The sequence below is a fragment of the Castanea sativa genome, chromosome 7 (genome assembly GCF_040712315.1).
Source record: "Castanea sativa cultivar Marrone di Chiusa Pesio chromosome 7, ASM4071231v1".
Taxonomy (NCBI): domain Eukaryota; kingdom Viridiplantae; phylum Streptophyta; class Magnoliopsida; order Fagales; family Fagaceae; genus Castanea; species Castanea sativa.
This window is the reverse complement of record NC_134019.1, coordinates 13,413,647-13,430,540: the sequence shown is the minus strand read 5'-3', so window position 1 is coordinate 13,430,540 and position 16,894 is coordinate 13,413,647. Positions and strand designations below refer to the sequence as shown.

At 33.6% G+C, this 16,894-nt stretch overlaps 1 protein-coding gene across 2 annotated transcripts; it reads right to left on the bottom strand.

The window, feature by feature from the left end:
- Positions 1 to 4,434: 4,434 nt before the first annotated feature.
- LOC142642601 (uncharacterized) lies at positions 4,435 to 14,147 on the bottom strand. Of its 2 annotated transcripts, none has more exons than XM_075816994.1 (8): positions 14,023 to 14,147; positions 12,800 to 13,098; positions 12,487 to 12,719; positions 11,872 to 12,121; positions 10,238 to 10,383; positions 8,981 to 9,186; positions 6,631 to 6,755; positions 4,435 to 5,158 (listed from the first exon to the last, which is right to left on the bottom strand). In XM_075816994.1, coding segments are annotated over exons 1-8 (1,845 nt in total). In that variant the 5' UTR covers positions 14,025 to 14,147; the 3' UTR covers positions 4,435 to 4,574. The 2 variants fall into 2 exon arrangements, with proteins under 2 accessions (XP_075673109.1, XP_075673110.1); XM_075816995.1 differs by having other exon boundaries at positions 12,800 to 13,078; positions 14,023 to 14,059.
- Between the last annotated feature and the right edge of the window lie 2,747 nt (positions 14,148 to 16,894).

The following is a 16,894-nucleotide window of genomic DNA, read 5'->3' as shown; positions in this document are numbered from 1 at the left end:
TAGGAAAAGCCCCTTAAATAATAGTATAGATGAAATAGAAACAATATATCACTTACCATACTTTTTTTGAGATAAATATCACTTACCATACTAACTCTTTTGTTATTTGAAAAATCAATACTCATTTCAAAGGTAATTCCTAAATAATGTTCCTTTCCAGAGTTAAAGTGGAAAAACAAAATGGAACTAAGAGAAAGAGAATAATTATTAATTCACTTTTTTCTTTAAATAGGAATGCTAAATTCTCAAATTTGTTCATTATCTTACAATTAGTATTAAACAATGATCAAGTTGGCCTCCAATCTAGATCAAGTTGAATGCAACAAAGTGATAGATTATTGATTTGTTTCACAAGTTAAGCACATGCTTTATGCTACACTCCATGGTTAAGAATATTTATCTATTTTTAATTTTAATTTTTTTAAAATATGCATTTTTCATTATACTTATATAAAAATACTTAATTTTAAATAAAATTTTAATAGTCTTTATCAATACTACAATTATTTATTATGTCAATTTCTTATAAATAAATAAATTCACTAAAAGCAACGAAAGCACAGAAACTCTATAGTGGCAAACGCATGGTACAAAAAGCACAAATGTTTACAAAACCTATCTAGCACGTAGCCACACTGGCTTGACCTCATCCAATCTCTAAAAAAAAAATTATATATATTAGGAAAAAATTATAGATATATTTTAAACTAGATAACCAACGGCAAAAGTATATCTATCTTCTTTGCAAGTTGTACCCAATACATAAAAGGATACCCATAAAAAAAAAGTTATATTTTAATTTACAAATTAAGTTAACATTCGTTTTCTCAACAAAAAAAAAAATTAAGTTAACATTCTGTCTATCTCATTTTAATTCACTTTTGGAGTGAAATCTTCATGAAATGCTCTTCTCTCTCTCTCTCTCTCTCTCTCTCTATGAGTAAGAAATTTGTTCAATCGAGGATACAACAAGGAAAAGACTAATCAAAACTGCAAAAACAATAAAGTCATCAGCCGTAATCTAGCTAAACACTTTGGAAAAGAACCCATCAGCTCCAACTAGCTAAACACTAATCAAAGCTTACTTATCAACTTTCAAATACAACATAAGGCTTTATTCTAAATTTAGTTTCTAACTGCTACAAATATTGAATCATGCTGAACCTAAATAAGTATGTTTATAGTGGGTTAAGTATAGTTTATAACAAAGAGTTATGACTCTTGATGAAAGGGTGTGAGTGTGTGACGTTCGGTGAAAAAGTGCGATTCTTGAAGAGGGGTTAAAACTTTAGGTTGTAACTATAATGATGAATGCAACTCGGAAAAGGTTATAATAAGAGCATCAAACGTTAAAAAAATAAAAAAAATTGCTATTTTGATATATCAAAGAGGTTTTTTTTTTTTGGGTAGAAAATGCTATTCATATAAAAACTAAGGAAAAGACTCAGAAACAATGTTCAGAGGGCACACCCTCTCATAATACAACCTAGTACAATAAAAAAGAAGCAGAAAAGAAAGGTCCACAGGGGGACTATGGAACATACAAAAGCCTTGGTTCAAACTCGAACCCTTTCTAGCCAGGAGGTGCACACATTTGTTGGCTTCACGAAAATAGTGCTTCAGCTTCACTTGAGGAATCCGGCTGACGAGGGCCCTACAATCCATGATAAGAGAAGTATGATGGAGATTAGGATTAAACTCTTTTGTCACCCACCCAAGGACAACTCTAGCATCAACTTCAATTTCAACAGCCAACAGATTTAAATTTTCACAAAGAATAAGCTCATCCCTTAAGGCCCATAGTTCAGCCTCTACACTGGTTGTTACCCCTATGGAGCAGGTAAAACCTCTCACCCAGTTCCCGTTATCGTCCCGAATTAACCTTCCACCACCTGCCATACCCGGGTTGCCTAGGGAGGACCCATTTGTGTTAAGCTTATATCAGCCCAGGTCAGGCTTGCTCCACCTAACATTAATGGAATGCTTCCTTTTTCCCATGATGGATTTAGCAGCACAAAAAAAGAATTCAAAGGTAGTAGCTTGGACTTCCTTGAGAAGGTCATGGTTAGGGCACGAGCTTTTAAAAACTATATTGTTTCGGTGGAGCCAAAGTTTCCAAATAATAAAGGGGAAGAAAGTAATATTTTAATGCATTACTTTACAATACATTATAAATCTCATATTTTATTATTTTACCATTTTATATAAATATTCTTTCTTTCTTTTTTTTAATTCTTTCTTTTCCAAGTCCCAAAGGTCAAACAAGACTACTAGAGAGAGAAAAAAAAAAAAGTAAGTAAATGTCCAACCGGTCAGTTAGAGAAGAGTGAGAAAAGTTTGAATAAAATAACAAAAAATATTTATAGCATATTTTTCCACACGATTCTATATTAGAATATTACGGTGGCTAATACTATATTTATTTAGCATTTGACATATTTCATGAAAGTGATTTTTCATGATTTTTTATGTTTAGTGTGCTTCATACTAAAAATTTAGTATTTAGTGCTCGGAAAATTATTGTGAACTCCCAGAGTACTATAAATACGTACTCCCTTCTCTCACATGAATGGTGGGTCCCACCATGAATTTAATTAGTGGGATCCATCATTCATGTGAGAGGAGGGAGTACGCACTTATGATATTCTAGGAGTACTTAATAATTTTTCCTAGTGCTCTAACCTTTTCATGAAATCATGGATAGTGCTATAAATAGCACATTACACATTGTTAATAGATAATCAATGGTATTTTCAAGAACATTACACAAGAAAATATCCCTCTCTCTGTCTTTTTTCCACAAATTCAATTAGTGCATTTAGATTGCAGATATTGTGTGTTTTGTTTTTTAACAATCACCACAGTGTAAGTCTCATCAATTCTCTCAATAATAAAGAAAACCTAACAAGTTGCTTGTATAACAATTAATTTACTTGCTAGTAACCTTGTGCCGCTGTGCGATAAATAGAAAAATTTGTGAAGAGTATATGTATATACTTAATATGTAATTGATCATATTAATAAATGAATATTTAAATGAGAGAATTTGTAGAAAAGAGTAAATGTAGTATTTGATTACTTTAATAAGAACTTTCAAAAGCTGATGTTGCAAAAAATTCCAAGAAAAAATCTAATGTGTTGTGAACATGAATTTTATTGGTCGCTTTGAGAGAACCAAACCCTCTTAATTTGAAAAATCAACCTTGAAGGGACTCCAATCCTCCAAAATGAAATTTCTCTTCACAATAATATTTTTCAGCTTGCTTTATTATTCAATATCAATCCATATAATTTATGACCGTACAAGATAAAACTAATATTTACAATATTTTGTTAACGAATGTCCTAGAGGCAATGGTTAAGATACATTAAATATTTAATTAAATAATATATTTTTATACATTTTCAAAAAAAAAAAAAAAGAAGTTAAATTGTGTAGAATTTGTGCATGCAAGCCAATGAATCATTAACAAATGTATTTTCTTCTTGGAAAAATGTGCATTACAACTCATAATTGAGTATTTATTAATCTTTAACTTATGCCTTAGGCACTTGTTAGTAAGTCTTATATTGAAATTCAAAAGAAACCTAAGCTTTATCTACTACAGTTCAAAATTTAAAATTATAAAAAAAAAAAAAAAAAAAACTAACTAACTAATCTAACAATTTATCCCACCATATCAATTTACCCAAATTAATAACAAAAACACAAATTTAAAATGATAAAAAGACATAAGATAAAAAGCATGCATATACCAACAATTGCTTCCATTGAATGGATGATTAATCCAGATCCTATAAACAACAATGCTTTTGAATCAGCTCACTCAAGTCCAATCCATTGGAACTGTTTACAGGTTCTAACCAGGGAGCATGCAAATCCCAAAAACGCATAGTTTCTCCCCCCAAAATTACTTGTCTTCCATTTCACTAGTAGAGTATGGTAGTATAATTTGACTTTCTAAACCTATGGAACAAATTAAAATAAACTGAAAATTAGAAAAGAGAGAATGAGTGACCCATACATATTTAATAATTATATTATGAGGTCGCTTTCATATTACACTCTTCTCATCAAAACTCAAAAGCACCATTTAGAAGAGTTCCTAGATCCTATAAGTTCAATGATTCTATTCTATTGGTATTTTAATAAGGTTTTTAGTCAACTTCATATCTCCTATAAAATAATGAAAACTTTGGTTTGCCTTAATTCACCATAAAAGCCAGTAGTATAAAATATTTGGGATCCTTGCGCTGTCATGATGCAGCAAAAATATTTGTAAGTTAAAAATTAAGCTGAAAGAGTTTGTCTTAACCTTCAAAACAGCAAAGGCTGTTTCAAGAACTATATCCTCAGCACTCTACAGTGAAGCAATGCAAGAATGCAATGTTGATTGCTATCTAACAGCAGTATTTAACAAGTAGAAAGGTCTTTACAGGTTTTAACTTTATCTCTTTATCTAAATGGAAACTTTCACTGAAATACAAATAGATGGCCATAATGTTTGGGGAACCTGCTGGCTACAGAACTGTAATACCTATTTCTTTGATCTAAACCTAAAAACAAGCATCCATCAAAGAGGCAAAGCAGTTTTCATATTCTTGTGAATTGTTCTAATTACAGTAGTAGCCTGCTCAATCTGTTCTTGGCTTGAACATGCTGAGAGGAGTACTTTAGCAGTGCCTCCATCAGGATAACAACCAGAATCAATCATTTCTTCAAAAATTTCAAAGCACCTTTTGTATAGTTTCTTTCTTGAATATGCTCCAAGCCGAGAAGTCCAAGTAATAACATCAGGTTTCAAACTCTTTGCGGGAAGTGACTGAAAAAGCTCTTCCATTCTCTCCAAAAACCCTGCACGTCCATATACATTTATTAAGATGTTATATGTGCTGATATCAGCTACATATGGTCCTTTATCCATTGCAGCTAAAACTTCCTCCATCTTTCCAAATTGGCCTAATCGGCCATACAGGTTCATCATGCTATTAAACACAAATGTGTCAGGTTCAAGCCCGGATTTTTGCATTTGGTTCACAATGTCTTCACATTTAGCAACATTGCCAGTTCTGGAGTAGGCAGATAAAAGTAGCATGTGGGATTTCATGGTTGGACTTATCCCCAGTCGCACCATCTCTTCAAATACAGCTTGTGCATCTAAACGTATAGAAAGAGGAGTTATTTAAACAGGGACATAAACACGATGGAAGGATGAGAATGCTAAGGCAAATATAGCATAAGATAGATATCAGCACTGAATGAAATAGGCTTTGGTCAGAAGACTCAGAAAGGTGAAGTTGTCATTAAGCAGTTACTTGTTTTAACTTCATCTTAACTCCATCTGCGGTACTCATAAATTATAACTAAAATGTGGGCAATTTGGACAGGAATAGAACAATATGTAAGTAGAATTTTAGGCAAGAATGTTAAGTGGTAAAACAAAACACCTTGGCAGTTAGATCCCAAGTCTTTGGTATGATGCTAAAAGACTTAACCAGCTATTATAGTGAAGTTTCTACTGTAAGGTTTATGTATATTTTCTCATAAGACAGCCTAAACATGTATTTGAGTTAGCAGAGTAGAAGAGGTTTGTGACATCCAAAATGTCCCATGAAAATGGAATCAGTTCATCATCTTTACGTCATAATTCCTTTACGAATATTCAAATGAGCTACAAAATGCAGAACAAAGTAATAATAAAATAAAAATGAAAACCTAACCGTCAAAACAATTTATTTTTATAATTTTATTTCATGCCTCCGAAATACGCAGCATTTTTGCTGCATACGATTGTCCAAATACTGCAATATTCAATCCTTATATTATAATTATATACTCGTAAAAAAAAAAAATCAACAAAAAGAACAACTCCATCTATGGAAATACAAGCATGTACTGAGTTTTTAAACTAGATATTTTCATTTCTTGGTAGTTAGTTAATTTTGTTGGATATATTTATGGATCATATAATGGAGAAATTATACAGTCCTCTAGTGGACCACGTCACTTGTCCACCATTTCACTAAAAAACTCTCACTTGTTTAAAATTGCTGAGTCAGTAATCAGTTTCTGTTTAAAAAAATTTCTAACTCAGCAATTTTATATAGGTGGAGTCTTTTAGTGGAATAGTGGACCACGTCACTTGTCCACCATGAGGACCTTATAATTTCTCCATATAATAGTCAAATATAACATAATATAATGTTGAAAAGAATAAAATAGCATACTGTCAATGAGAATTCAAATTGAGTAGTTTTTCTTTTTCAAAAAGGTGTCTATTGGTCTATAAATAGAGATACAAAAAGAGAGTTTAAGGCTTTTCTCTTTCCTCTCATATTGTTTTACTTTCCTATTTGTTACTTTTAAGAAGACAACTGATTAGCGCAAGTGTGCAACCTTAATTGTTCTTGTGTTAGGCATTGTATCCTAGAGGTAGTAGTTAGATCTATCTGCTTTCATAAATTATAAATAAAAAAGGAAAGTCAGATTAGATTATGAAAGATCTTAATAAGTATTGAGGACAGATATCATAGATATCGGCAACAACCCACAAGCATGCAAATTGATTTTTGGCAGTTAATCTAGGTAAACAATAAATGCTGATCAATTTCTTAATATTAAGTATTTACCCTCATGAAGACCAGCTCTCCCATATGCATCTACCATGATATTGAATGAAGCTCTATCTGGTTCACACCCCATGTGCTGCATGAGTGAAAAGATTTCGGCTGCCCCATAAGGAAAACCTGCACGACTGGTGGGAGAAAGAAAGTCAAAGAAATTTATGTGCACCTCAAAACTATTTCTAGGAAATTTTACTTTTAACGGCAGCTATAGCAATTTCTAGTTGTCCATTCTAGAGCAAGGATGAAAACATATGGTTTGAGCACTTCCAATTGCCTTCTTCTATCGTTGGAATGAGCCAACAAGGCAATACATGATCCTTTTTTGGAAAACGTTTTCCACAGTTATCTCTAGTTAACAATTTGAAACACTGTTTCCCAGACAATTTGGAATACTATTTTCTGCCTAAAGTGAATTACAAGATTAGCTGGCCATTAGACTCCCTAAAGAAATTATAGTCAGCAAATTTTTTCATTAATGGATTTGAAGTGTTTCACATAGCATATAAATTTGTCTATTTCTATTTTTATCACTAAATGTTTAGAATAGTCCTTATATTAAAATTAAAATAAAAAACCTTTGGTGAATTTTACAGAAAGAACATCGCACACCAAAATGTCTGATTTGGGCCAATAATTTCCTTATGAATCTTCCTATTTGATTGTGTCTCCCTATGTCACATCTTGAAGAAAATTGTTTTACTTACTCATTATGAAGGCTACTTGGTCCCAACCAAGTATTGCATCAATTTTTCACATTTCTTAATCTGCATTTCAGAGTAAAACCAGTATGATTGTCCATGTTCCAATTCTCATTATAACTGTTACAGTAACAACAGTACCAACTGTTATTCCAATCTGTGCATGCCTGGTATGCCATCCATCTTTGGACAGCTATTATTCTCAAAAGCTCAATAGCCCATATATCCTCCTAGACCATCAGAACAACATTGCCAAGTGCCGCATATCCTACTAGACCATCAGAGCAACATTGCCAAGTGCCGCATACTCATCAACTCGTGTCTTTCTAGTTTTCCTTCATAATGGACCTTCTTGGTCTTAGTTGTAGTCTCAGATATGCTGCAACCCTCTCAATAAAACAATTTTTAGTTTTGATTTTGTTTTTATTTTTGGGTTCCACAATAGTTCAAGAAAGATGAGTAAACCTCACTGAAGCATTTAATGACACCACCTTGGACCACACACCTTTAGTTTCTTTATCTCACATGTTTGTTGAAATTCAAGATGCTACCCTCACTGCAGCTTAAATCTAGATTTTAATTTAAAATTGGTAAAACTTCTATTAATGTTCTAATACTTAAAAAATAACTTGTTATCAAATTTCTACTTTTGATTAAAATTCTTATATTGAATCCTTCCCATGGAGCTTCATCATTAAAGTTTTCAAACTGGGATTCCAAAGGCAGGTTCCTATCACACCTTGGCATTTTGAAATTAGGTCATTCATACTCCAAGGTTCACCTCGTTAGGTATATATGTACAAGACCGGACAAGTTTTTACTGAAATCTTGGATATCAATAGAGTCACTAGCTTTATATGGCTAAAAATAAAATAGGTCCTTTTATGTCTCATTGTCTTCTAGCATGCCATTAAATCTTATACAATCTGAAGGGTGGGGCCCTAGTTACATTGTTTGTCATTTCATTCCCACAGTATGTTAATGACTTCAGTAGATGCACATAGTTGGATAATTTAATGTCCCCAACAGGGCATGTTATTAGGGAGTGGGTCAACAATATATATCAAGTTCAATTCAAACTTACAATTCTCCTCAAATGCAATCTTGCCCAAGAGGGATTCCAAGGATTTGAACTGAAGACCTCAAAGGCAAATAGGCTTTGATATCTTATAACAACTAGGAGAACATTTCTAGAAATTTCAAATTATAGCAACTGAGCCAAACATGTTTATGAAGCTTGACACACTCTTAATGCACCTTTTATCCTTTAAATCTAAGTTGGATGCATTAATATATGCAACGTTGTCACGGCATGATTTGCAATTATGACCTCCTTTCCAACTAATTATTACCATTCTAGTGATCAAAAGTCATATTAATTACACCCTTTTTCATCACTAAACTTTCTCTACGGCTCTACAATAATAAAGACGAAAATTCCAAACTTAACTCCCAACTAAGCCAAAGTTTAAAAAAAAAATTAATAAAATAAAATTGTTCCCCATTTGCCACAACACTTCTAAACGACCAAACCAAATAATTAATGATTTTGATATATTATTAAAAATATATCCTTCATAATAATAAACCCAATAACTATAGTAAAATAATTGAAAGTCACATATTTGTGGAACATCAAGTTAAAAGATATTTACCTGTAAGCCTCCATGAGGGCATTATAAGCATACACATCTGGCTCATGTCCAGCTTCTTGCAGCTGCTCAAATATTTCTTCTGCTTTCTCACAATTTCCCTCTCTAGCAAATGCATTCACCAAAGCAGTATATGTGCAGATATTAGGTTTACACTTTTGACTTCTCATTTCATCAAACACCTTCAGGGCCATATAGGATTTATTGGCCTGCATAAACATCATTTTGAGGAGCGACAACACCAATAAAAAGATTAGGGGAAACAATGGAAGTAAGTTATTTCAATTGGAGATTGTCTTGATTGATTTCCAACGACAACCTCAATTGAAAGGATTGGGAGGAATACAAGCAAAGTATTTAGAAGGTAATGCATACATTACTATAATAAGGTACGATAATCTGATTAATTTGTCAAAATGGTGGAATATGCTTCCTATATAAAACAGAGAGAGACAAATCCACTTCAACCATTTTAGGCACTCTTCTTCTGTTAAACATGCTCATAAGTAAAGAACCAGAGCAAACAAAAAAATATCTCACTAAAGAATTTTTCATTTTGAAAATTTTAAAAATAGTGGGATGACCAAATAATATTTTAAAGTTAAAATGGAAAATTCTTCATATAAGAAAATCCAATATACATGGATCATTATAGTTGGCACTAGTAGCCTCCCAAATAGAATGGTGCAATCATTCTAGTTATGTTGCTTGAGTGTTAATTCTTAAGTAATGAGTTTCCCTTGCAGGTTGAAGGAGTTACAACTTGGACAAGTTGAAACTGAACTGGTCTAGGTCCAGCCAGACCAGTTCAATCACTTTCATTTAGGTAATGTGGTCAATGGAACTTGCACAAAGGTAGTACCCAACCTAGATTCTAACCCAAGCTTGGGTTGAGCAACTCAACCCAGGCTAGGATCATGTTTTCTTTTGGTTGGCTTCATATGTACCAAACCCAAAGCAGTTGCAACCTAATACCAGGTGTCTTCCCTAAGTTATTGACAACATTGATGACATTCTCTAAAGAATCTGAAGGATCACTTTCCCTATCGAGGTTGTCAACATTAAATACCAAAACACATTTCAATTTGAGTCAAAAAATATATTTGAAAACTTGATACTTCACTGTCCAATTGAACTGAATTGAGGGAAACAGCATCTAGGGTGATAAAGAATATCAAAAAATGTAAGAGATTAGAATTGATAATGAATAAATACTTATAAATAAATAAATAAATTGATGATGAGTAAAATTGAAAACACCTTTCCATATAAGTTGATCAACAATGTGTAAGTATCAACAGATGGTTCGCAGCAATCTTTCTTCATTCTTTGGAAGATCTCTTCTGCTTTTTGAGGGTTTCCTCCCTTCATTAATCCATCAATAAAAGCATTGTAGACAACTGCACCTGAATACATTTAAAGATATATCTGCATAAATTCACATTCTATATAGTCTAGGTGTAAGCATATCAATGATGTCCATTGAAAACAGCAGAATAAAATCTAATACATTCGAATAAATTACCCAGGAGTCAGGACCTAATTGCAAAAGAAAGTGAGTAAATCAAGTAAACAACATACAACAGGATGACAGGGTTTGGCAGTGTGCCTAGCCAGCATAAGATCACAATTATTCACTTACATGATCTGTCAAAACCCATAAAGGAATGTCTATGATTTTTATCTAATCCAAATCAATGTCCCCTGCAGACAAATGCCTAAAAGACATGGCATGAAGTAGTTAGAACTCTCTTATGACAATGATATTACCTCTATTAATTGAGCTCTGTCAAAAAGAAGGAAGCCCTGCCCCTAAGCAACTCAACTCAACAAAATGAGTTGAAGAACTTGAAGGTAGGGCACAAGTATACAGTACACCCTTGGTGAATAGATATACTTTTTTTGACAAGAGAATAGGTATACTGTACACAAGACATAATTCACAAGAATCACTCCCATATTGCATTGCAGAACTTGGGAAGGTAGAATCCATACGTATAAGAACATGCCCTTCTACTTAGCATACACTTTTGGAGTCACTGGTTATATCTACTCATGAAAATGGAAGGACTACTATCTACTCAAAGAAAAGTGACCACCTTGTATATTCTGTAATCTAGCCATACATTTCAATTGCCCCTTTCCATGCAATAAAGGCATTGGGCATACTTCTTAATTTCTCTCATTGTTACTAATTTTAGTAATTTACTATAACTCAAGAAGGACATAAAAATTTAAAGAGAAGGAACTTTTTAATCTTTCTTTTTTAGTGTAGGGGAACAGACTCTTGGTCACCCTATTCTGATGGTCAACCTCTAATTCCAGAGTAACAAGCCAGGTCCAATGGGCGATAAAGTTACCAGTCATAGTCTCAAAATCAAGTGGTTTAAATCTTGTAATAATGTACTTCTTGGCCTTTTGGCTAATATGAATAGTAGTTGTAATATTCAGGACTGAAATTCCATCAAGAATTTTAGATTTTTTTCTTCTACATGTATAGGTATCCACCAAAAATATTATTTATATAGTATTAAGATTGCAACTGTTAAACATACATCGAAAAAATATTTTGAGCACCCAATATACTGATATGATGTTAAACAACTTTACTGAACAGTTTTGATTAGAAACAACAAGCATATTCAAGTATCAGTGCATCACAGATTAGATTTAAACTGGACATGATATTCCTGAGGAATTTCAGAGATTTTAAGGATATTTACTCCTTTGAGTGTATTTTATAGTTGAAGTAGTTATGGTACAAGTTTTTTTGTATGCATAGTTCTTAAAGATATTGATTATGAACTCATTAATTAAATTCTCGAAGTTCTTGACAATTTACAACACCATCTCTCGTAGAAAATAAACAGCTATAAGTCAATACTGAAACATACTTGGGGGAAGACCATATTTTCGCATTTCAGAAAATACAGCTTCAGCTTTCCCTAGTAGCCCAGATTTGCAGTAGGCCTTTAGAAGAAGGGAATAAGTGTCTTCAGTGGGGATGCACCGGTTTTCAATGAGTTCTAAATATGCAGATTCTGCATCCTTACACAGTGATTTCTGCCCATAAGCATCTATAAGCAAATTGTAGCACATTACATCTGGTTTGAAGGAGCTCTTGTGCAAGATCCATTCACATATCTGAACATGAGTTAATTACTTTAAAGTTAAAAATGTCAATGAATAAGTCAAATGTCATTTAATGTAATTTAGCTATGAATAAGTCAAATTTTATTTCATGTGGTATCTTATGTCTTATTAAGTATTCAGTTGGAAAAACATGAAGATTTCAATGTGGATTTAGCTTGACAATACCCACCTAGAATAAAGAGCTAAGAGAAATCAACTAAAATGACACAGTTCTGAACTTGAAAGAAATATTATCAACTTGTTTCTGTATCAGTTTGAAGAATGGAAATACTTAGGCTTTTAAACCATGCAAATGTGTTTTTGAGTATTTGTGTTACCACTTTTAAAAAGTAAGGGAAGAGGTACTAATTTCTCACCAACACAATCGAGTCCCACTTTTTATTTAGCCGAAGCTGAACAACTACATTGATGATATCATCCCATGTGGTATAAGTGGCAGGGAGAGTATCAAGAGAACGCCAAAGTTGATTGGGATCCAGGTCATTCAGGGAAAAGTCCAAAATTTGCTGAGCAATGGGACTCAGTACTGGAAAAATTCCATCAACAAAACCGGATCCATATTTCCATCCTCGTCCTCTTAAAGAACCACCTATACAAAGACGACGAAGACCTTAATACTTCAACATATATTATGAATCAAATAAAGAAGAGTTTAAAGTTTTGTATTACATCGTTTTCTAGACAACTTCTTCGGTTCAAAGCTTCTCCATTTGCCATCTTTGTCAATATAAAATCCTTCATGCTTGCGCTTCTCAACGGCCTCACCACTTAAATTTTTGTCAATATGAAGCCCTTCACGTTTGCTCTTCTCAACAACCTCACCACTTAAATATTTCTCAATATAAAGCCCTTCGGGTTTGCTCTTCTCAACAGCCTCACCACTTAAATTCTTGGCTTCACATCTGAAACCACTCCTATAGCTTCTTGGTTCTACGATTATATATTTAACTGTGCAATCAATAATCAACCTATAAAAGTTCAGCCAAGATTAATACAAGTGATCACCATTCCTCAAAATCTCCCAACATGTTCCTCATAGTGTATACCTTTAATCAAAAGCCATTCCCTAAGAGGAGGCAACAACAGTGCAACCATATAAAGAATGGTCTGTGATTGGAAGAGGTTGTGAAACCTCTTTCAAACTAAAAGGCAAACATGTGGTATGAGACACCATAATACGTATAAATAGAACCTCCTGGTTCAAGTCCCCTAGGCAGCATTTTGGGGCTACTACCAAGGGTATTCCTCCCTATAATTACCAAGTGTGTGTAATCTCCCGTCTCACACACCTACTCAGGTGCTCAAAGAGCCTTGGAAACTCATGTTAGCCAAAAAAAAAAAAACCCTATAAGATCCACAGATAGATAGAGTACACATCACTTATTAATTGTTTTGAGAAATCAAAGTAAAAGGCTGCTAAAAAAACACAAAAAACCAAACCTGAAGTAACACATAAACATATGACCAAGGTAATTAAAGAAGATAAATTCTTGATTTTATAATTTGTGTGTAGGATTTTGTGACTATTATGAGAACCCAATTCCTGAAATAAATCAAAATGCTATTAAACTTAACAAAAACAATGCAATACATAACCGAAGTTCCCATTAAATCAGTATTGTGTACCTCTCAGTGTGTGAGGAAATTATAAAGCTTACATGGACTAAGCACAAAACCCACTAAGCAAATGCCATTAAAAAAAAAAAAAAAAAGCACATTTCCCAGAACAGAGCAAATGCCATAAAAACCAACAGACTAACATGACAAACAAACAGCAAAGTGCGCAGAAAGAATGAAAAGTGAAGACGGAGAACTGAGAATACATAACGAAAAAGCAGAAACAGAATGCATGGAGACTGTACTGAGAGAAGAGGGAAGGATTGGAGTCTTACATGAATGCATGGAAGAGTAGTTTCCAGTTGGGTAATGTATATGTGTACCAGCCTTAGCGCATTACAAACCAGAAAGATATATGTAACTGATAATGTACGGAAACAAAACAAAAACAAATTCAAAATATCTTACACATGAAGACAACGTGGGACAATTATGATCTATTCTAGTTCTGCCTTTTTTTTTTTTTTTTTTTTAATAGAGAAATGAGACTGTATAATATTTTTATAACAAATTTTAAGAGGTAAATTGTTACTAGTTGTTATTATTGGATCAAAAAAGTAATCTTATTTTTAGGTTCAAATTTAAACCAATAACAACTTACCACCTATGATTTATTGTAAAAATATTATAAATATATTGTAGACATAACACCTTCTTTTTTAATATTAAAAAATTAATATAACGTTTATCTTAATAACACTAAAAACTTATTTGCAGATGTTTGAATTTTATAATTTAAAATTTGGAAAACAGTTAATTTAAGCCGATAAGTGACATGTTAGTTTTTTTTTTTTTTTTTTTTGGGTCCAAATTAGGGCTGTCCAGAGACCCGGCCAACCCGACTCATCCGCCGCCGCCGACCGAACCCGACCCGCCGCCAACCGAATCGACTTCTCCGGCGGTCGGAAACGGGTTTGTTCCTTCAAAACCCGAGTTTGGCGGGTCGGATGTCGGTTTTCCTTCTCCAGAATCCGATCAAAACCGATCCGACCGATCTGTGAGATTACCGGCGAAATTTGGTAGATCCGGTGAGATTTAAACCATTTTCGTCAAGATCTCGGCAAGATTTCACCGGATTTGGCCAAGATCTTGCCGAAAATGGCCTAAATTAGGCCGGATCTGGAGAAACTTCAAAAAATTTCGCCGGATTTTCGCCATTTTCATGCCGGATTTTCGCCTTTTTCACGCCTTTTTTCGCCGTTTTCATGCCGTTCTCGCCGTTTTCTGGATTTTCGACCCCGACCGACCCGTCCGCCGTCATCTGAGGGTCTGATCCGCCCGATCCGTTCATTCCAGCGGTCGGCGACGGGTGCATTTTTTTGCCACCCGATTCCGGCGGGTCGGTTCCGGGTTGGGCACAAACCCGACCCGGACCGACCCGTGGACAGCCCTAGTCCAAATCATTCTACAAAACGATGCCGTTTCAAAGAAAAAGGCACTGTGAAGTGAACCATCCAGGTTTTATGACGACACCGTTTTGGATGCAACTCAATTCCTAAATCATTCAACTCACTCAAAAGTCAAAACGACAAAATCCAAAGGAGGAAACCCACGAACCCTTACCTGCTGAAGGACCCAACGAACCCAGCCCATGCAACTCAAAACCCAACCCAGCCCTCAGAATGTGGATCTGTCACAACAGTCTTCTAGTCTTTACTACAATGGGAGTTTTGCAAAGGAACCAAATTTCGTATTACATTCCTTCCAAAAAAATATATATATATTCGTAGCGTAAAATCCAGTCTTTTAAATGATACGATGTAAAATCAACATAAACTCAAACTTCAAAGGTGGACTTTGTAATTTATCCTAATTTTTTTTATAGATGAATAATTGGGGAGAAAGAGGTAGGTCTGAACGATACCACAAATAATATTATTATTGAACTCTTAATTGAACCATATAATACTTTAATTTATAGAATTAGGGGAAAAAAGTTTCCTGTTTAGATAGGGATGAAGCCAGGACTTTGAGTTAAGAAGGGGCGACTCTAATTTCTAGCTTGGCGGATTCTTAGTTGTTGATGGTTTTTTTTTTTTGTTGAGTTTTTGATGTTTGCGTCTGCTGGTTAAAAACAAACTTATTATGTTTAAAACTTTTTAAAGGGCCAGTTGTTTGTTTGAATGAAATTGGTTAATTGGACTTAAATTTTTTTTTAGCTTTGCTATTATTGATTTTTGTTGTTGCACAAACGTTTTTGGGCTAGTATATATTGTTTTAGATTTAGATCTATGAAATTTTTAATAGCCTTTAAAATGAGAAAAATGTTAGAGGTATATTGCCGGTATAGTAAGTGATTATTAGTAAATAAAAAAGCGATGTAGGTAATAGGCCTAAATGCAAACCAATAAAAATTTGTACCTCAACAGTTTGTAAAAATGTTGTAGATAAGTTTGTAACTGTAACGTTACTCTAAAAAAAATCAATGATATTGTTAAAGGGGATAAATGTAATTTTATAGAAAAAAAATTGCTAAAATTAATGCATATATATATATACTAATATTTTTTTTTAATCCAGGGGGGGCCACTGCCCCCCATGGTCAATGTATGCCTCCATCCCTATGTCTGGACATTTTTTTTCTTCTTTTTTTTCTTATAGCATGCAGGTAGGAGAAATTTAAATCCAAATTCCTTTCTAGAGGAGTGAGAACAATATCCAAGAAGTCTAAGAGTGTGTTATGGTATATAAATTTTGGGATGGCCATGGATTGGGTTTGAGTTGGGTATACCCAAACCTGACCTGAACATTTTAACAATGGATATCCAATTCTAATATCCAATTAGCACCCATATTCGAAATATATTATTCATGGGTATCCATACCCGATCCAAAACCTTTTTTTGGCTTTTTTTTTTTTTTAGTGATGGAAATTTAAATTGACACTTAAAAAAATGATAGTAATTCTAACACCTTCCTTAAAATATTCATAAATAAATAAATAAACCTTCAATTTTTACATTACTTTTACTTGGTTGTATTATAGGGACAAATTAACAATAACCCATTAATAACTCTTGTGCGGGGCTAGGGCTGTGCATGGATCGGGTTGACAAGTTTTTTCAACCCAACCCACCATGGTTGGTTAAAAAAAATTCAATCCAACTCAACCCATCACAGGAGTCCAACCCAGCCCAACTCACGTGG

Coding starts and splice junctions, on each gene's coding strand:
- LOC142642601 (XM_075816994.1), bottom strand. Junction 9,187..10,237: donor TGATCAACTTATATGGAAAG/GTGTTTTCAATT, acceptor ATGTTTATGCAG/GCCAATAAATCCTATATGGC. Junction 5,159..6,630: donor GAGAGCTGGTCTTCATGAGG/GTAAATACTTAA, acceptor CTATACGTTTAG/ATGCACAAGCTGTATTTGAA.